The 21,862-nt window shown below is 37.6% G+C and overlaps 2 protein-coding genes and 1 long non-coding RNA gene across 3 annotated transcripts; 2 read left to right on the top strand and 1 right to left on the bottom strand.

Annotated features, from left to right (window-relative positions):
* Positions 1 to 698: 698 nt before the first annotated feature.
* On the top strand, positions 699 to 9,276 carry LOC116175401. Its single transcript, XR_004146306.1, has 2 exons — positions 699 to 916; positions 9,016 to 9,276. It is a non-coding gene; the product is annotated as an uncharacterized LOC116175401 (long non-coding RNA).
* Positions 9,277 to 13,933: 4,657 nt separating this feature from the next.
* LOC116176309 (splicing factor 3B subunit 4) lies at positions 13,934 to 15,381 on the top strand. The gene is made up of 4 exons (XM_031494804.1): positions 13,934 to 14,057; positions 14,108 to 14,191; positions 14,241 to 14,515; positions 14,560 to 15,381. The coding sequence occupies exons 1-4, from the start codon at positions 14,024 to 14,026 to the stop codon at positions 15,319 to 15,321; spliced, it is 1,155 nt and encodes a 384-aa protein (XP_031350664.1). The 5' UTR covers positions 13,934 to 14,023; the 3' UTR covers positions 15,322 to 15,381.
* Positions 15,382 to 17,872: 2,491 nt separating this feature from the next.
* On the bottom strand, positions 17,873 to 20,667 carry LOC116176093 (pancreatic triacylglycerol lipase-like). Its single transcript, XM_031494566.1, has 6 exons — positions 20,202 to 20,667; positions 20,052 to 20,151; positions 19,815 to 20,005; positions 18,577 to 18,756; positions 18,285 to 18,530; positions 17,873 to 18,237 (listed from the first exon to the last, which is right to left on the bottom strand). The coding sequence occupies exons 1-6, from the start codon at positions 20,242 to 20,244 to the stop codon at positions 17,873 to 17,875; spliced, it is 1,125 nt and encodes a 374-aa protein (XP_031350426.1). The 5' UTR covers positions 20,245 to 20,667.
* Positions 20,668 to 21,862: the final 1,195 nt, after the last annotated feature.

Genomic DNA, 21,862 nt, shown 5'->3' with positions numbered 1-21,862 from the left:
TTCACTTCTGAGCCGTTACATGGTAGACATTTGGTCAATTTCTGATTGCAGGATAATCTGGTAAAAGGTGGATTGCCATTTGTCGCAAACAGGAGTAGAGTTTCGAGTAATCGGACCCGACCGTGACTCATCAAAATGTAATAAAGGAAATTTTATTAACACAAGTACTCCAGGGTGGTGGGAGCCCCAGGGCCTAGCCTAGCCGAACCTGCCCACCTAATTGGTGTCAGATTCTGTGAATGCTATGCTGTTTCGCTTAACCGATGAGTACAAGAATTAAAATTCCTGCATTTTATTTCTTAAACTATAATACCTAATCCAGGGTGAATCCCCACGTGAAATTTTGTTCAGAATTGGTTGCATGATTGCAATCAGTGGACTTAATTATTTACTTACTTATTGTTCTCAGGTCAGATTAAAATCCATTCTGGTACTGGACGGCAGATGACCCAACTTTTCCGGGTTAGCATCATGGAGCCAAATGTTAACCTCAAAGCAGCGACGTAACTATAATTTTGAGGCCTCCCCGCAAAAATTTTTATTGGCCCTCTCCCCAAGTAATAGGTACAGCAGCGTGGGAAATGTCTTATGCGTGCATCCCGAGGTGCATCCGCATTTATTTAAGATGTGCAAGTTCTCGTTTGAGCTGAATGACATGAATGAATGTACAAATTTCGTCTCCTACATTGTCGACATTGTAAAGCCAAAACAAACATTAAGCATAATGAAATCATACTAATAGTGAGACCATTGTTTAAATCTTTAAATACGTTGCAAACAGCTACATTGCATTTCATATAATCGCTGCCTGGGCTTCGATCGCCGACTCAAAGTCCATTGAAATGAATAAGGAACATTGTACTGTACATATTGGGGATTAATTTTGAAAGAAATATTGCCGGATGCATGAGAGAATGTGAGTATCACCGTTTGTAAAGGTCAATTTACTTAAATTTATAGGCTATTACTTTTTCTGTCAATCCTAATAATTACGAAACACAATATATTTTCCCTGTGGCATCTAGCAGAAGTTGAGAATACTCAAATAAGGAGATTAGTTGGGGGCCCCAGCACTCGTTGAGAATTTTTTTTGAATTACTTTTCTCATATTTGTAAAATTCCTTGTGCATTGTAAGATGAGTATACTTTCGTTAAGACTGTACTCCGAAGCATTTGAATGGTATGACATCTTCTAGACCAGATTTACTGGAGTTAGGTAGGTAGCTCCATAGCTCACACACCAAACTTTATAGGTAAAATCCATGGAGTCTAGCAGTTACCCGCTAATTAGCTAAGGGCACGCGTGCTCGCTAAGCACGAAAGCACTATATATAATGAAAGGTAAAGTTATCCTTCCCTTGTAGTCCCTACTAGTAATCAGAGCTGGGCAGAATACTTTCAAAAAGTATTTGAATACTAAGTAGTAAATACTTTACACAAATCAAAGGTATTTGAATACTAAATACTTTTACGTCCAGCACAAGCGAATACTAGATACAGATACATTGAAAAGTATTCAAATACTTTAAAAAATAAGTATTCTAATATAATCAAAGGTATTCGAATACTTTGAAAAGTATTCATTAACTTACTTTGAAAAGTATTCGAATACATTAAAAATTTAAAATAGTATACTAGATAAAAGTCGTAATACTACTTAAAAAATCAAGTTATACTTTGCATGGGGTTAGCTTTTTTTATATTTCTATTGTTATATACAAATTTAAGGGGAATAAAAGCGTATTATTATTATTATATTATTATAGAGGAGGTACCTACCAGGACCTTTCTTATACCAGTTATATCCTTAAGAATACGTGTACCAGTTTTCAAAGCGATCGTACGTCGTGCACATGATACGTGCGCTTTTCTGAAATTAATCCTAGCGATTTTGGAACAGATCCATTTTTGACCATCCGTTTGTCCGTGCGCATGATAGTTTGTTTAGAAACGTGCGATCGCTTTGAAAATTGGTACACATGGTCTTAAGGATATAAGAAAGGTCCCTATTGTTATTAAGTTACGTAGACTATCGAGTCAAAAAGTTTCACTCCAGGATCGTTCGGTATTCAGTTGTATCGGATTTTTATATTTGATTTTGTGACAATAGAAACTTTCCCTAAACATTTCTAAATTGTTCTCAAATATTTTAATAACTTAAAAGTAGGTACTGCGTTTTTTGAGGCCGGAAAAAAATTGTCTCAGATCGGCCTGGAAAAAAATTTTCTTATAGAATGTGGCCTGTAGAATCCATAATTTCAAACAGTTCCCAGATTGGGCTACTAGTTCAAAAGTTACAGCCCTTTGAATTTTCTTTCGAAATTGGTTTCTAGTCTATAACTTTTGATTGAGAAGTTTGATCGAAAAAGTACGAATTGTTTTGGATTCTACGCGCCAAAATTAATAAGAAAAAGTGTTTTCCCGAGAAATTTTGGTGCAGTCAATTTTTGGTAAAAAAGGAAGGTTATACACTGCCTTTTTTTGAGCCCCGAAAAAAAAATTGTCTCAGATCGACCCGGAAAAAAAAATTTCTTATAGAATGTGGCCTGTAGAATCCATAATTTCAAACAGTTCCAAGATTGGGCTACTAGATCAAAAGTGTTCTCCCGATAAATTTTGGAGTAGTCAATTTTGGTAAAAAAAAGGAAGGTTAAGTATTCAAATACTATACGAAGTATTCAAATACTATACGAAGTATTCAAATACTTCTCAAAGTATTCAAATATCTTGCGAAGTATTCGAATACTTTACGAAGTATCCAAATACTTTGCGAAGTACTCGAATAGGTACTAAATATTTGTGAAAGTAGTATTTGAGTTACAAATACAAGTACTGCTTCCATAAAAGTATTTAATGACAAAGTATTTGAATACTTTAAAGGATTTGAATACTAAAAAGTATTTACAAAATCGAATACTGCCCAGCTCTGCTAGTAATATACTTAATGTGAACTGGCAAGCAGGTATTAGGAGAGTATCAATTACAGTAGGTAATAAAATAATAAGTAATAACACTGAACATTCATTAGTCAACCTCCTATTGAAATCCATCGCCAGTAACGCCAGTTGACATATGTGTATGGAAAAAAGTGCATGGTCAGGGGCAGCGGGCGACGAAAATTCAGTACCACAGATATATGGTATAGGTGTCAGTACTTAGCTTTTGATTGCGATCGGCGTGTGACTGTAAGTATGAGAGATTGCCGAACAGATAGGAGACTCTACGATTACCGTAGACAAGATTTTGGTGAATATTTTAAAGTTCACGAGGTCTGTGTGCCAGGTGCCTCACGCGGATGCTCCCTGATGAACACAAAGAAGAAGCGTCATCGAAAAGGTTTTCTGCGCCGTAGAGGGAAGGAGTTTTTAGATTCATTTGTAACGGGAGACGATGCTTGAGTCCACTACTTCACGCCACAGATTACGGAATAATCAAAACAATGGAGGCATTCCTGCTCTCCAAGTGTTTAGCTTTGGTATTTTGGGACAGGAAATGCGTTCTTCTGCTCGACTATCTGGAAAGAGAGCTATATACTTCACGTTCGACTTCGCTTGGCATCCCCACATAGGTCCACCGCTCCACAGGTTTCAAATTTATTCCAGTAAAAACACATACCTAATGGGAATGGGATCTTGATATACAAACGATTATGGTACGAATTTGTCACATACTAAAGAATATACTAAGGAATATTATGAGCTCTTGCGTGGAGTAAAAAGCAAATGTCTTCGAAGTATTTAGGTACTAATTTTACTTTTAAATTCTGGTCTAGAGACTTGATTTTGGTAAGTGATTGCCTGGTTTGTAATATATTTCCCATTATTGTTGATTTTGAGGTCTCCCTTCTAATTTTGTTATTTGATCTGGTGTTATAGGTGTGAATTGTTCTTGGGTGCATTCACAAATAAATAAATTGTACATTATAGTGGAATTTTTAGATTTTTGAAATGAGAACAAGATTCTCGCACACCAATACCAGCTAATACATATACGAATTGCCTTTTTTTGCAGTCTGAAAATGTCGGCAGCCATATTTGAATTATCGCAAAAAAGCAATTTCGCACGACTTTACCAAGGTTCCTTTCTCGCGCCCAACGAAAAAACTATTTGAAGGGGACCTCTAGCTATTGTGCCGAAACGTTTTTATCTACATTAAGTGCCATTTTATTTTCGTAAATCAGCACTGCGCCTTAGACAGGATTTCTGATACTTTATTTGTTAGGTTTTCTAGTGTAAGTACTTACTCCCTGTTACCACAAACTTATGTCATCAGCATCAGCAATTGAATTTAGATCTGAATAATATTTACCTTTTTATCGATTAAAATCACGAAACCTTTTATGGAAGGAAGACTACATACGATTCAAATGTATATTCTATTAAGGAACGTTGGAAAACTTTTTGGATAACACAATTTTTAATCAACATTTAATCAAAGAACCGTCCAATGAAGTTGCAGGGCTTGATCTTCCAAGAAAAATGTGGGTCAAATTAAATCGTGTAAGAAGAAAACATGGAAGATGCAAACTTACATGCTACACCAATGGAACCCAGAACACAATCCGGCCTGCTGCGGACATCCTATAAAGAAACAATCCCACATCTAGTTGAGGTGAGGAATGTCCAAATTCAAAGTTTGGGAAGTGGGTACCGACAAAAGAAATGTGGTAGTCCTCGACAAGATCTTACTGATGGTGGAGTCAAAACTGGCTAATAGAATACTGATCTGTCACACCACAAAAATGGGCTGCAGTCCCTTCGATCTCACACGAGGACTTTGATAATTAATTTTTTTATGACAATGTGGGTGCCAAATAAATCCGACCTTCCACCGACAATCTCTTTTTGTTCTAGGACGTTAGTAAATAGTTCAACATTGTCGTCGTTTTCGGCACCAAACGTGTCCCTAAATATCCAAATAGCGAAGAAATTTTGATGACATGATCGAATGCCAAGAGTGTTAAATCTCCGCGAAAAATCTGTTTTCATTATCGACGGGTAAATTACAACTCCACAGAAAGTGGTTGAGAACCATTTTTCCACCTTTCACCTTTTCCCTAAATAAGCACATTATATGCTATATCGAATGATTACGTAGTAAAATATAAGTCGAGAGGAATTTTGAGGAAATTACTCAAATAAACTGATTATGACCGTTAAATAAAGGATTATCAGTCAACGTTATGACTAAAACGATTTCTCTTTTCAATTTTGAAGATAAAAGACAATTCGGCAACCTGTTGGGTACACGTGACGTACCACTGTTATCTGCGATAGCGAAGCCGTATTCCCAAATTAGTTGTAATATATTAGTGTTTTCGACGCAGAACAGTGCGCTAGTTTGATCGTCCTCACGAAGCCCCTAAAACCGCTTGTTCACGTAAGTATTTTGTTTTTTGAGCAAAAAATTATGTTGAAGAAACCTAAATGACTTCTATGTTATTTTTGGAATTTGCAACCCTAATTTTATATGTGTGTGTGTTAGTGTCGCATTTTTATTCTAATCCAGGGCCTTCGCCACTTATGGGCTAGAGACACTTTTTTTTTAGAAATGCCGCCGTTTTGTAAAATTTGCTCTCATTTGGCCACAATCGAAATTAATTTGTAGGTACCCATCTGTAAATTAAATCCCCTTTCGCAATGAATAGGTAGGAATATGTTTTCCAAATTAAAATCCACGAGTTTTAAAGATATTCTTAACGTGCCTATTTTCAGCACTTCAGCACCTTTATAGGGTTCCATTGCTTCCAGTGTTGTTGGTATACCTTTGAGAAAAAATGAATCGGCAACCTCTTAGTTGTTAGCCCAAATCAATTTTTGTTTAAAAAAAGATCTTACTCTTCAATTTATTTTCCACATAGAACATGAATTGCTAATATTTTATTGCGATTACGCACTTTTCGGCTGTTGCATTTACAAAGAACCGCTATCCGAGCGCAATTTCCCCTGTGTTTGATGTTTTACTAAGCGGATATTGATTGATAACACTTTTATACCTACTACAACTACATTTTGAAAAACCTAGTTTAAACAATGACTCATTCTTTCAAAATACCCGCACGTCCAGTGGCGGAGGTTATTTATTTATTTTTTATATAGGTGAATTGTTTCGATTGGAATATTTACACGGAAGAAGTTTCAATAGCGATTGCTGAAATCCTAAGATTCTACTATTACACCAAACCATTCAAAATGGATAAAATCAACCCTTAAGTTTCAAAATGTACCATTATAAACTTTCAAATTATAATTCCTTTTGGAGGATTACGATTAATTTCTAGTGCGCCCAAAAGGATTAGTATTCACTTAGCCCTTTGAAGTTTAAAAAATAAACCCCTAAAGCGGCAGGGCACCTCGGTATGACCCTATGGGGTCACCGGCTTTATGGTTCAGTGGTAGACCGTTAGACTATAAATCCGGAGGTCGGGTTTCGAACCTGGGTTGAGGCTTTGAAAATAAAATTTTATATTCAAAGGTTGAGGTGAATTTTTCATCTGTGGCAGAGATGGGAATTACCTTACACCAGTTTCGAGCTTTCTGCCTGCTACTCCGAATTAGGTATTCCTGCAGTTTTCCTAATTCGTAAGGTAAATATCAGAATAGTATAGAACAACTTAAGACCTTCTGCAGAGGCACCTCTAAAAAGCATTATCCGGGTCAATCTGATTGGGCACAAGCCTGTTGAGGCCCCAGAACAAGAGAGGGGTAATAAATAAAATAAATAAACAAATAAATTGGATTTGACCCACTGTCAAAAGGCTTTTTAAATGTGGCATAGGGTAAGGTGAACTGTGCAAAGTTTAAACCGAATCGGTTTAAGCGTTTGACAGTTATCGTGTTCACGGACGGACAAACGGACACCATCGACTCCCCTATAAAGCTCGCATCGCTTAGCTCTGCCGCTTAATAAACTTAGCACCTACAAAAATGGTTTCTAATTTCGTTCAACACGTTTCGATTTAGCCCGAGTGTCTTCACTTAGTGACCGTTTCAGACGGCGAAATCCGCCCTCATTCTTTAAAAAAGTACATTCACCACCCGTACAGGAGAGGTTTCAGAATAGAATTCCTTTTAGAAGGTTGCAATCAGCCTGGAGCATGTGTAAAAATTGGCATTCGTTCAAAGACCGTCCAAGGGGGTGAGATCAGCAGTTGAAATTTAAAAAACTCCTTTAACACTCCCCCAAAATAGGTTTCTAATTTCTTGTAGAAAGTTCCCTACGAAAAAATTGGCATTCACTTATCTGTCAACCAATGGGGAGGAATGCGCACGTTTTTTTATTTTGCTAAACCAACATAGCTATATGATGGCGATGCATTCAAACGAATTTCTTTTTTGTCCTCTAACTCGTTCCATAAAAGTCCAATATGGCGTCCATAAGAAATAAAGAAGTACTAGCCTGTAGCTTCTAGATCTATCGTGCTATGGAAACTCTGATAACAAATTCAGATGCCTTAGCGGGAACCGTTCTACCGCTTAAGCATATGCTCATTTTCAGCTTTTCGTTGATATCTTGTTAGTTTCAAAGATTTTTCAAGAATTTCAAATGCGTTTTTGTAGTCCCAAAAAGGAGCAATTTTGCCCCCATTTAACCTACATTGTATCTCTCACTGTTGCGGAGATCCAAATGGTGAGCCTCGAATTTAACCACCCTGTTAATAGTGCTGCTAAGGAGAAGGATACTATTCTGAAAGCTGATCGCTCATTTCTTGAAAGACAGATAATTGAGGCCCATGAAGATATTCAAGAGATTAAATTACATGGTCATTGTTTTCCATGTACATATAAAGGTTCGAGCTCCTAGCGAGTTCATAATTTTGCGGTGTCTGTCCATCTGCCTGTCCGTTAGCATGACGTCTTGAAAACGAATAGACCGATTATGATTATATGTTGCAGGTGGGTTCTTTATCAAATTCATAGATCGGAGTTCGTGAATTGGCAATGTAGGCCAAAAAATGAGGACGGACTTTTTGACGTCTCCGTTAGGTATGAACCAAATTGTATGAAATTCAAAATGAGGCTTTAGCGCAAGGAGCTCCTTTGCTATATTTGTTTAATTTATTAAACTTACGGTTCCGTATTATTATTGTTGTTAAAAATCCACGAAGTTAATAATAAAAGCGGCATTTGAAACACACTGTACACTAAACAATCGAGGAAAATTAAAATGTATGATGCGATTTCCAATTGTCGGAATGTGCTTTATTATTTTGATTTGTTTTATCAAATTATCTTTAACAGTTTTCAAGTTATAACGAAAAACGTTTGGCCGCCATTTTGTTTTGCCGAATTTTCGGTCAAGACAAATTCAGCTGGGCATTCTACTGATTCGGATTCATCATACCTACTCGAATTATGGTAAAAACAACGGATGCCCACTTTTCCGCACAAATGCCGACAACTTCGTGAATATAGCTCTTTTTAAATTTCTTGTCCTGTCTAGTAGAGACAAACGATTTTATTCTTTTATTTGTGTTATGCGCTATATTCCCAGGGTTCGTCGAGTAACTTAGTAAGACTACTATAATAACCTTATTTGTATATGGAAGTAAAAAAAAGTAGTAATCTCTATGTAAACATATCTTTTTAATGCATATTTTAATGTACCTATCTATTATAAGTATACAGCGTTTCCCAACTCCCGGGAGAGCGGTATGAGTTTCAAACGAGCAAAAAAACTGAAAATATCGGGATCAATGAAGGGTTATAAAAACTATATTTTAGACGGTTGAAAACCTCAAAGTTTTTAAATTTTACAACCCCTGTCGAGTTTCATCTATTTTCACAGTTTTGTAACTGTCGATGTGTTAAGTTAATAGTCTTGACTTATGGCAAAAAATCACTGGATATCAATCATATCGGAAGTACAACGACGCTGCACGGGGCCTTTCGGGCGTTGGAGTCCGGGGATATTGCATCTGTTGCCCCCCTCTCTCGAAGGCCCTGCGATGTTACTTTCACACATTACTCAAAGTGGCTAAAGTAGATTGCTCATATTATTTTTTTTATTTGCAGGTGAAACATCCAAGACCAAAAAGACCACCGAAGTCCCATCTAGCGTTATATTACATGGAGAAACAAATTAAAAATTGCATGTTGTTCTCAAGCTTAATTTATTTCTGATGGAAAAAAACCTGAATTATTTAAATAAGTGTAATTTAAGTGATTTGAGAAGTCAAGGTTTTGAATTCCGAAGATTTGATGATACCTACACTCAAAGATCTAATAGGCGATTAATTGTTCAAGATATGGCAGAATTCATTGAGTTAATTCTGACTCTTGCAAGGTTTTACTGAAAATGGATTTTTACTAATCTTTAATATGGTTCGTCGTGAACAAAGTTCTTTCTGGGCTTGGATGAACCTGTTTTCCCAGTTAAAAATACTACAAATGTTATAACATCAAGCATATGGATTTCCATCTTCGTTATCATACGGCAAGAATGTCATTTTATCAGCTTGTGGAGTACAACAAGGTGACCCGTTAGGACCTTTGTTATTTTGTCTAATGTGCTTGGATAAACTGAAAAGCCTGAAATCTCCTTTTAAAGTTGGCTACCTTGACGATTGGACTTTAGGTGGTGAATTTGACACAGTTTTAGATGATCTCGAATCCATCAAAAATTCAGCTATTGAATTAGGACTACATCTAAATGTAGCAAAATGTGAAGCTTTTTGTACAGGCGGATCCGAAGAACAGAAACAGGATGTTTGTTCTCGTATCCTTCGTGCAGCTCCAGGTATTCAGTTTCCAGATCTGAAATCCTTTATGTTATTGGGATCTCCTCTGAATACATCTTCTATAAAGACTTGTCTTCTAGCCAAATTAGAAAATTTCAAAATTTTGTCGACTCGTTTAAAATTAATATCAGCTCATCATGGACTATTTTTACTCAAGAATTGTCTAGCTGTACCAAAGCTGTTGTACGTTTTACGTACTTCTCCTGCATTCCTTGTTACTGACTGCCTAGCTGCTCTTGATAATGAATTTATAAAAGCTATTGGATCTGTTTGTAATATTGAAATGACTGATACAGTATCGTTACAGTCCAGTCTGCCTGTTNCTTATTGCTGATTCTTTGTCCGACACTATCAATAATTGCATTGATAAAAACTCTTTTGAAAGTTGGAAGCAACTATCTTTGTTTGCATATAAGGTTTTCAAATTACCTGGATCAAAAAAAACTGACCGAAAAACTTCTCTTACTACTGTGATTAAACGAAACCTCAAGAATCTTTCTAATTTAAGTGATACATCAGATCTTTTTGGAGAGGGTAAATCTGCAAACAGAGTTTTTGGAGACGGCGATAATCTTTTAGGTCGTCGGGTTACTTTGAAAATTGAAGCTGGAAATATTAGCGGAGCTGTACGTATTCTATGTTCAGATGACTCTATCGCTGCTTACTCTGAGGATTCCCTTCGAATGCTGGAAATGAAACATCCACTATCTCCCCCTGATATTGATCTCTTGCTTATTCCAGATGATTTGCCACAATTTCCGGAAATTACTTTGAAAGAATTGTTATCTGCTGTAGCAAGTTTTCCTCATGATTCCGCTGGAAGTATCGATGGTTTTCGACCACAACATTTTAAAGATTTGCTTGGAAAGTCATTGGATCTTCAACATCCGTCATATCAGCTTGGATTATCACTAACACGACTTGTGAATTTGATAGTACGAGGGGAAATACCTGAATTCTTCCGTCATATTTTCTTTGGAGCTTCACTGATAGCTCTGAATAAAAAGGCCTATTGCCGTTGGAATGACTCTACGGCGTTTAGTTGCGAAAATCATCTGTTCCCGTGTACATCAGAGAGCTGGAGAGTTTTGTAGACCTTACCAATTGGGTTTTGGAACTAAAGGAGGTGCAGAAGCAGTTGTTCATGGTGCTAGAAGATTCATTGAAGTTAATTCTGACTCTTGCAAGGTTTTACTGAAATTGGATTTTACTAATGCCTTTAATATGGTTCGTCGTGACAAAGTTCTTTCTGCTTGGATGAACCTTTTCCCAGCATACTACAAATTTATACATCAAGCCTATGGATTTCCATCTTCGTTATCATACGGCAAGAATGTCATTTTATCAGCTTGTGGAGTACAACAAGGTGACCCGTTAGGACCTTTGTTATTTTGTCTAATGTGCTTGGATAAACTGAAAACCTGAAATCTCCTTTTAAAGTTGGCTACCTTGACGATTGGACTTTAGGTGGTGAATTTGACACAGTTTTAGATGATCTCTAATCCATCAAAAATTCAACTATTGAATTAGGACTGCATCTAAATGTAGCAAAATGTGAAGCTTTTTGTACAGGCGGATCCGAAGAACAGAAACAGGAGGTTTTTTCTCGTATCCTTCGTGCAGCTCCAGGTATTCAGTTTCCAGATCTGAAATCCTTTATGTTATTGGGATCTCCTCTGAATACATCCTCTATAAAGACTTGTCTTATGGCCAAATTAGAAAATTTCAAAATTTTGTCGACTCGTTTAAAATTAATATCAGCTCATCATGGACTATTTTTACTCAAGAATTGTCTAGCTGTACCAAAGCTGTTGTACGTTTTACGTACATCTCCTGCATTCCTTGTTACTGACTGCCTAGCTGCTCTTGATAATGAATTTATAAAAGCTATTGGATCTGTTTGTAATATTGAAATGACTGATACAGTATCGTTACAGTCCAGTCTGCCTGTTAATAATAGTGGTTTGGGAGTCAGAAGTACGGAAAGATTAGCTCTTCCAGCCTATTTGGCTTCGATCTTTTACGTGCTTCCTGTCGTTTCTCAGATTATTGATTTCAATGATGCAGAATGGATTTCTGATACAATTAACCAATGGAAGATACTTGCTGAATCTCAAGAACCTGTTGAAGAAATTCGTCACATCCAAAAATTTTGGGACACTCCTTTGGTTGAAAAGTTATTCGATCAATTGTTCAATAAATTCGTCAATGATCCAGTACACCAAGCAAGGCTGTTAGCACTGAAAGAAAAAGAGTCAGGCGCTTGGTTACAAGCTCTTCCTGCAAGGCAAATCTCCACACATCTTGAAGATTCTGTTTTGCAGATAAGTGTTGCTTTACGCTTAGGTGCTACAGTTTGTACTCCTCATATTTGTAAATGTGGTGCCAATGTGGATAAGTTTGGGCATCATGGTTTATCTTGTCAGAAGAACACAGGAAAGTACAGTCGCCATCGAAACATCTTAGAATGTCAGAAAAGAGCATTCCATGAGGCTGGTTATTCAGTCATCTTAGAACCTCCTCGTCTTTTTGGAATTGATAAAAAACGACCCGATGGGAGAACTTTAACACCTTGGATGGAAGGAAGATGTCTGGCATGGGACTTTACTTGTGTTGATACCTTATGTCCTTCATATCTCTTCTCCTCGGTGAAGAAAGCAGGTTCTGCAGCCGCTTTAGCTGAACGCAGAAAGAAAAATACTTACGCTGCTTTAGAACCTACATTTATTTTTAACGGATTCGCTGTAGAAACCATGGGTCCGTGGGGAAATGAAGCCAAAATGATGACAGCGGCAATTGGTAAAAGACTCAGGCAAAAAACAGGAGAGTCCCGCTCAACCCAGTTTATTTACCAACGGATAGGTATAGAAATTCAAAAAGGCAACGCCGAATGTGTTTTAGGAACTTTACCTTTTTTTAGTAATTCTTTTCATGAAATTTATTATGTTTTAAAACCTGGTTCTTATATGTAATTTGTTCTTGTTCTATTATTTTCATTAAACAATTTGTAAAAAAAAAAAAAAAAAAAAAAAAAAAAAAAAAAAAAAAAAAAAACCAAACATGTGTACCATGCAACTTCACCAGAGGCTTGTTTGGAAAGAACCAAACGCGGGAAATTCTTTAAAGGTAATTACGCGTGCGCACTTGCGTAGTTCTGGTAATACGAAAAACAGTAAGGTATACAGGGTGCATGCATTTATGTGAAACAAAGCAAATTCAATTATGCTTAACATTGATTTTGATGAATCAACATATTTTAATCGTTACCTTGACGCTTATATTTATCTAAAGAGTTATTCTTACCTTGGACAGTTCATACCCAAATCAGTCTGTGAATTTAAACCGCAGCTAAAAAACGAGGAGCATAGATATAGATGAGGTTCAAAAAATTAAAAAATGTTAGATCGCAGTACGATATTAACTATTAACACTATATATTAAAAAATTAGAGGGTTAGCTCATAATTAATATTTAATAATGTTAAGCAACTATTTTATAGTCTTGAAGTGGTCTCCTATAAGGCCCTTAGGTGCTTGCACCGTGGCCTTAGCGAAGTATCGAAAGCAGTTCGTGTTATCAGGATTAAGTGAAGATTTTGAGGCTATCAGCGAGTGTTTGTTTAATTTTTTATGCGCCAGAATATCGCCGTTAAAGACCAGATTATTGGATTATTAAAAACTGTAAGTAATCGAGATCTCTTTATAATTACTTGTTTATCGATCGCTTGCGTGTGTGGTATTAATCTGGATCTAGCTCTGAAAGCCTATCTTTCTTTCGGCTTATGTGCTTACTTTTTCGATGTCTAGTGAATAAATTAAAATAATAAATAAAATAAATAAATCAAGCCGCTGTGTGTTTAATCGAAAGTGTGACTCACATTAGAATTTTTGTCAAATTTGATGTTCGTGCTCAGAGTTATGCTAGGTGTTATTCAAAATTTGTTTGCCGTTGACCTCAGAGTTGTGTTGTTGAAAGTAATCAAGGCTGCCGAAGTTTCTAGCTGTAGACTGTGTTTTATGAGTGGCTTAGTAACCGCGTTTGCTATTTTGTACAGAAATACATTACTATAAGGAACATTTTATCAAGACGAGTGTACATATGTACAAGGGGCATTACCATTGAATTTATCTCGGAATTAATAATGGTATTACTTATGTATCACCCTGTACATGACGATGCTAAAATGTGCGCAGCGCATGCGCATTGAACAATTGTGGACTTATTATAACCTGTAATTTTGTTTAAGGTTAATCTCTTATTTTTCACAAAAATTAATTCCGAAAATGGCTAATGGCCCTATAGCTGAAAGAAATAGAGGTAGCTATTGCACTTTTATGTAAAGTTGAATTTCAAGCCTTCAATTTCAGATGCCACCATTTATGTGGGAGGTTTAGATGATAAAGTGACCGAATCGCTATTATGGGAGCTTTTTGTTCAAGGGGGACCTCTGGGTAAGTCGCTTATACAAAACCATATGAAATACATATAGCCACATTTTAGTGAACGTTCACATGCCCAAAGATCGCGTAACGATGATGCATCAGGGTTACGGGTTTGTGGAGTTTATGGGTGAAGAAGATGCGGATTATGCTATTAAAATTATGAACATGATAAAGCTGTATGGGAAACCTATTAGAGTAAATAAAGCATCCGCTCATCAAAAGAATTTGGATGTGGGTGCTAATATTTTCATAGGTAATTTGGATCCTGAAGTTGATGAGAAACTGTTGTACGATACTTTCTCGGCTTTTGGCGTCATACTTCAAACACCAAAGGTAATTTGTTACGATGCGTATCAAACTTTGATAAAAACTTTTAGATAATGAGAGATCCAGAAACTGGCAATTCTAAAGGATTTGCATTTATAAATTTTGCTAGTTTTGAAGCATCTGATGCGTCTATAGAAGCTATGAATGGGCAGTACCTGTGCAATCGTCCCATATCTGTATCATACGCATTTAAAAAAGATGCTAAAGGTGAAAGGCATGGTTCCGCTGCTGAGCGTTTACTGGCAGCCCAGAATCCACTATCGCAAGCAGATAGACCCCATCAGTTGTTTGCGGATGCTCCGCCTATGACTATGATGCCACCAGGACTGGCGTTGGCTCCACCTCCTCCACCGGTAATCCTGGCAGGAATGATGCCACCTCCTCCTCCTACGCCCACAAACATGCCCCCACCACCTCCTCCTCCTGTCCCTCCACCAAATGCCTTCCCCTCGGGCATTCCCCCACCACCATTACCTCCTTCACAGCCACCTTTACCACCCGGCGCACCTCCCGTCAACCCCCTCGCACCTCGACCACCGTTGCCACCCATTCCCAACAGTCAGGGTGCGCCTCCGCCGCCTAGAATGATGCCGCCCCCTCCGAACTGGCAAGGACCACCCGGCCAACCATTTCCGGGAAGCTTTCCTCCTCCACCTCCGCCCTCTGGCAGACCACCGCCGCCGCCAAACTGGAGGCCGCCACCGCCCGGGTTTGGTGTACCTCCTGGTGCAAGACCTCCGTTCCCGCCTCGGGGTCCACCTCCGCCCCCTCCTGCGCAATTTGAGGGAAATTTTACTGAAAATGCATGGTAATTATTTTTATGACTAATTGTGGAATTTTTGACTAAGAAATAAAGAGAAGTTTGTGTAATGCTTCAATGTTATTGTGACTAGCAAAGAGTAACTAAATTATTCTTTGCCTCTAGTAAGCCAAGAATAGGCACATGAAAAAATGTAGAATGGGTTCCTTGATCATCCTAAAGCTCTCTGCAGACGGGGACAATAGTGGCGTCCAGTACTAGCGGCCAGAACTGGCAGCCAGTGAACTGACTGAACAGTAGGCTTCCACATGAGGGCAGTATTGGCTTCCAGTATTATGTACTTTAATGGCTGCCATTAGTCTGTTCATTGTGGATGTGGTGACGTTTCGGGCAACCTTATTACATTACTGTAATTTAATTATTGTCAATATGATGTGTCTGAACATGGAGGAGGTTGACGAAGAATACGAGAAAGGTGTTGATGAAGCTATAAGTGAAACTGTCCATTGTTTAAGTGATGAACTGAAAGAAATTAACCAAAAAACAGGGCGTGCAGGGTGAAAGACTGGGTGGGTCGTAGAGATCGCCTCGGAGCTTCGTCAACAATATTTCGGGAACTTGCCGAGGAGGATCCTCTGGAATTCAAGAGAATTTTAAGAATGAGTGTGGGACAATTTAACGAACTTTTAAATCTATTGTGTGATCAAAACTCTCTAAACCTTCCCCATATAGTTAACTATATGGGGAAGGTTTACAAGTTTTGATCACACAATATATTTCAACCCCCATTTCGAGGAACGATGGATCCAACCCAAAAAAAAAAAAACTTTTAAATCTAATTGAACCTAAAATTAAAAAAAAGGATACGCTAATGAGAAACGCAATTCCTGCCCGTCCAAAACTAGAGATTGCCTTAAGATTTTTGGCTAGTGGTGACAGTTACCAAACTCTAGCAATCATGTTTCGAATACCAGCAAACACTATTTCTAGTTTTATGCCAGAAGTACTTCCTCAGGTTTGGGACACATTTAGCAACAAAAACACTGAATTAGTTCCTCTCCCAGCAGAGTCCGGCGACGCACTGGCAGCCAGTACCCATTTAGCAACGTCCAATAATGGCAGCCACTAGGTCACGTGACCCGAACTAGCCCTCCCAGCGTCCACTAAACTCAAACCTGTTTGACTTTGGTGGCCGCCAGTGGCTTACTGGACGTTGGAGCGGCAATACCCTTGCACACGAGGACAATAGAGGGATAATTACAGGCCTCCATTAATGGCTAGTACTACTGGACGCCACTATTGTCCCCGTCTGCAGAGAGCTTTAGTTACATACAAAATCAGTCTAACTTATGAGTAATGTTAATTTAATTAGTGTCAAGTTTCCAAATTTCCATCCAAATTTTAAACTAAAAACATATTTGAGCAAAGTATTAGCAATTCATTAATTTTAGCGCATTTTCCAACTCATGCTGGAAAGCGAAGGCGCTATTATGGCTTTCTCCGTCCTTAACTACTCTTACAGTTTTCAAGATATTTATTATTTAGTTCGTTTTTTTTGCATTCGGTAGCGTATAGCTCTGGCACCCAAATTAAAGAAAAATCTTGACAATTAATGAGCGCCTGCGCATTGTGAAATGTCATCTCTTATTTATTGGGATATTTTTATGAAATTGTAACCAAAGGTTCTTCTTACCAGTAAAGGCAAGCATATCGCATATTTTTTTTCAGGTGTGCGCATGCGCAGTCTGCCCAAAGCTAAATATAAGAATATTTATGCCACAACTTATTTTCCTTTGTATACCTAAAGAGATCTTTTCATTACTTTTCGGGAAGTACTGTAGTCAGTTCACAGAAAATGCGCTAAAATGACTCTCCTTAAGATGAAATCTTTTTTCATTAAATAATTAAATAAATATCGTATTTTTGGAATATTTCAAGGAAGAATTAAAATTTTGTAGGGACAATGCAAAATTTGAATATCTCAGGTTGCTGTTGTGGTAGTTCATGGGCTGTTTCTATACCATCGGAAGATGTGTTTCCAAATTTATAGAAACTCAGTTTTTATAATAATAAGTGTGGTTAGAATGTATACTGGGTATTTACATTGACGCGCCGTTTAGTGAATCGCCATCAATATTTGTGTGCAGCTGGCTAAGTGATCTAAATTTCCATTCTATATTTTTCTCTCGTCACGTACCCTACGATAATCTTGCCATACATTATATTAACCAAACTGCAGTTGACTATGGAAAATCAAAATAAAAAAATGAAATGAAACATTTGGATACTTGCTTATAAAAAGTACATTGTTGGAAGTAATAATCCGATGACCGTTAAGCTATGGTTCCATTTTTCAGTCGAGGGAAAAATTGCAAAAACGTCTTATGTATAGTCATCGACAAAAGTAATGATTGTCGAATAGGTAAATCCTGCAGCGTATGCCACCAACAATTGAATATATTGTGCAACTTGGAAATGTTCACCAACAAATTTAGGTATCTCCTACTAGAAGAAACCAATGGACCCGGATGTGATAGGCATGCTGGTTGCTTATGCGTAGTTTACCTATTGTTGTCTGTGCTATTAGGCAATCATTACTTTTGTCAATGACTGTACAATGGGAAACAAACAAAGTAAATCGCATCTTTTATTGAAATAATTTTAACATCTTTTAGTAAAATTTGAGCAATTTGTTGTAATTTATCATTATTCATTTTAATAAAATTGCGTATTGTATTACTGTATGGCCCCATGGCATATTCAGCTTGCGAGTTGGTAATAACTAGGAAAATTCCTCGCATATTTCGATCCGTATGTTCGCCCATAATTGTTTGATTACCCGATTTCCAACAACGTCCGATCAAATACTCCCAAAACGATGAGCACGACCAACCCCAAAATCCGGGAACACTGTTGATCGATTCTGCATAATAAATTGGAGCTCGATGATGGCTACAGGCGAGGACATCTGTAACTTAAAATTAAACTCCCTTAATGCTTGATGAAAAGCGTTACTTCCTTCCTGCATACAACCGGGTTGTATAATCCCTCCGTTTACAAAAAAGTCTATATGACCGGACTGTAGAGGTGTTCCTTGCATAAACGCATTCGTGTGAATAACGTCGACAAAGTCTGCATCACTTGAATCCAACTTATTTTCGTTAGCAGCGGTTGCAAAACCAGGTAGTGCTGGATCTAACCCAGTGATTCGTTTAACTTTTTTCGAAGCGTAGTTCGAAGCAAAGGCAGCAACATGAGAACCTTAAATTGTACAGTGATGTATAAAAACGAATATACGTATCGTTACCTAGGCTAAATCCGAGCAAATGTACGTTTGAGGTGCTTATACATCGTATCGCATCTATTAGTTGTGAGAGACAATTTCCTACCATCCTGCAATTCCACACAGCAGCAGGATAGCATGGTCCTTTAGCATAATCGCTCCAGTCTATTAAGATTACGTTCAACTTGCCACTTTTAAAATATTCTGTAAAATAATTTATATGACAGGATCAATGATGTGGTTAGCAGAGTAGTATCAATCGAACGGAAATCGACATAGTGAATAATGTTCTTATTTAGGGTCCTTGAAATTTAGTGCTTCTCTCTCTATATTCTCTCAACTTCCTATATACCTACTTAGCAGAGGAGCATTTGTATGAATGAACAAAAAAAATTAGCTCCCAAACAACTTTGTGTCCGGAATATACGCCATCATCATTTCGTCCAGACCTTCCATTTTCCTTTTGTTTGTATTCGTGTGCAAAGCTGTTCTAGAAACATTGCATTTGCGATTGTGAACCCCACCTAAGATAGGTCTCGTCTTATCACTTTCCTTTTCTCTTGCCAGAGGGATGGGGCAGGAGATGAATGCCCATAGCCCATAGAGTACAATGAAGGATAGATTTATTAATTTATTAATATGGCGGCCAAGTCGCCACAGTATTTCATAAAATAGTTGGTGGGGGGGGGGGGGGGCAACAAACCAATTATTTTAAGGGCATCTACAAATTTTTGTAATTCTTAAGAAACGCATTACAAAATTAATTTTCAACCCCATTTTTGACCAGTGGTATAAATTATAGTTAAGTAATGCTACAGTACAGTTCTTATGAGAGCTCTTGTCATCATCATTGATGGTGAGGACGTAGTTTCTTAACTGTCCAGTAGATATAACCACCTGCACCTATTCACCGTTGAGGGGTGGTCATAAAAAAACCTCCTACGTCAGGAAAAGAGTTCTACGCCTATTTCACTGTGAATTTGTTAAATAACCCATTGCTTTCAAATGCCTAAGAGTTAATAGTGATGTATTGAAACGCCAGCACCTTGACGGTTTACGTATTTGGCGACCTCTGCAACCATTTTCCAGCTGTCATTTTAAATACCAATGCAAGCAATTTCCAATTGAGGCATATCCATTGAATAACGAAATCATTCATTTTTCACTCAAATCTATAACTAAAAATAAAGGATCTAAATCAGCCCTTAATTAATCCCTATGCCAATTTCGGTTTTATGGATAATGGAGCTAGATATAGTTACCAGTTTTAATTCCATTTAATACTCCTAAAAACATATCCGAATTGTACCCATGTATCAAAATCTTCGTCTCAAGTGAAACATTAAAGGCTGTTTGTAATAAATTACTCGAACTCTTGTTCACTACTATCTGCTCTCCTTCAACCTGATTATTTGTGTACAAATAGAAGGTAACATTTGACTGTCCACAATTCCTAAAAACTATTCATATAAAAGTGACAGATCAAAACAAAGATTTACCTTCCCAGGCGAAAATTACAAATTCCAATGTTAAGTGTAGTCCCTTTGACATTCGATGAATTTCCTATTGCACTGGAATCTGAGCTTGCACACAATAAAGCTATAAATAACATGGGAGTATTAATGGACCTTAATTTACAGTTAACATACTTATACACATATTAATAACAAATAAATAGGCAACAATTAACATTGTGTTTCATTTGATGGCTAAATGTAATTAAGCAAGCACCACGACCTTATCATAGTATCCTTTCAGACTCGTGTAGGTATAATTGTATTTTAATTATACTACTGCTGTAGTGCACATTATTTAAAACAACTGTCCTCTAAACGTACGTGAGAAGAATATGTTTTTCTGGATATAGTATGTTGACAGTTATACGCAGGGAAACGTAAACGTGCGTATTGAAGCGCTTGTAATATTCGGTAGATAATCAATACCTAGTTGGCCATTTTTTGAAAAAAATAGTTTTAGGATGCGCACAGAGGGGCACCATTGTAACTGATGTTGCTCGTAATCAATTACTCATACATAAAAATTAGGAACGTGTTTTTTGAACACCCCATAAAGCAGGAAGGGTTGAGGGTTACACCCTTTCTGACTAGAGGGTTAATTCTAACACACCGCGCGTTTATTGCCTGTGCCGATTTGTTTGAATTGGACCATGCGCGGTGAGGTTAATATTGAGGATATAAGAAAGTAGGTAATTTTTAAACTTGTTTAATTCGTAAGAAGAATGGGGGATAACCTCTTGAAGCAAACGTTGTCGTCACGTCAGGTACTAAGACTAAAGGATCAAACCCGAATAGGATTTTGTGAGGAGCAACGGATTTTAGCCTTTTAAGCTCTATTTCGATTCCGCATTGACGGGTATTTCCCCGCTTAAAAAATCCCGCGCCTGTTATATACCGCCATCTATGACAAAAATTCGTATAGGTACGTAGTCAGAAAGAGAGTTGAGCACATGGTATAATACAAGTTGAGCATATAAATGTAGGTACAAGCCTTGAATACAACTTAATTTTTTATTCAATGGTACAAGCATTGTACGAGTATTTATAAACGAAAATACAATGGTACAAGGCTATTATTCAATGGTTTGTAACCACGTCTTGTTTTGTGCTTACCTAATTAATGCATCAGGGTGTCCTACACATAAAGATTTGGCATTTGTTTGATTAGTCCCATTTTGCTCATTTATGAACTTATCGATTAAAAGTTATCGAAGTCCTCGTGTGAGATCGAAGGGATTTCAGCGCATTTTTGTGTGGCAGATCAGTATTCTATCAGCCAGTCTTGACTCCACCATTAATAGGACCTTGTCGAGGACAACCACATTCCCTTTGTCGGTACCCGCTTCCGACGTCCCATGCACCCACAATCCGCGTTTGAAGTTTTGACTCCACCATCAGTAAGATCTTGTCGGGGGCAATCACGTTCCCTTTGGCGGTATCGGTATCCACTTCCGACGTCCCGTTCACCCGCAATTCGTATTTTGCTGGATTTTGCTAAAAACCCGCAACAAAATAGTAGCATATAGTAGTAGTCAATTTTTGGATACTGCTCATAGCTCGATCTTCTATTGGCGATCCGAGAAAGAGATACCACTATTAGTGCTCTAAGACACTTTTGGGCACTCAAAGTTGACTACCCCTCGAAGACGCGCACCTTGCAAAAGGTGGTTAATTACGCCCCTAGGGAAAAAAATAAATATATTCCGCCGTGCAAGAGTTGTGCACGTTTACAAGAACTTTCCGACGAGACCTATTTGAAAACAATCGCATCAAAATTGTATGAAAAGATACAA

This window comes from Photinus pyralis, unplaced genomic scaffold (genome assembly GCF_008802855.1).
Source record: "Photinus pyralis isolate 1611_PpyrPB1 unplaced genomic scaffold, Ppyr1.3 Ppyr1.4_LG7, whole genome shotgun sequence".
Classification (NCBI taxonomy): Eukaryota; Metazoa; Arthropoda; class Insecta; order Coleoptera; family Lampyridae; genus Photinus; species Photinus pyralis.
This window is presented reverse-complemented; position numbering and strand designations above follow the sequence as displayed.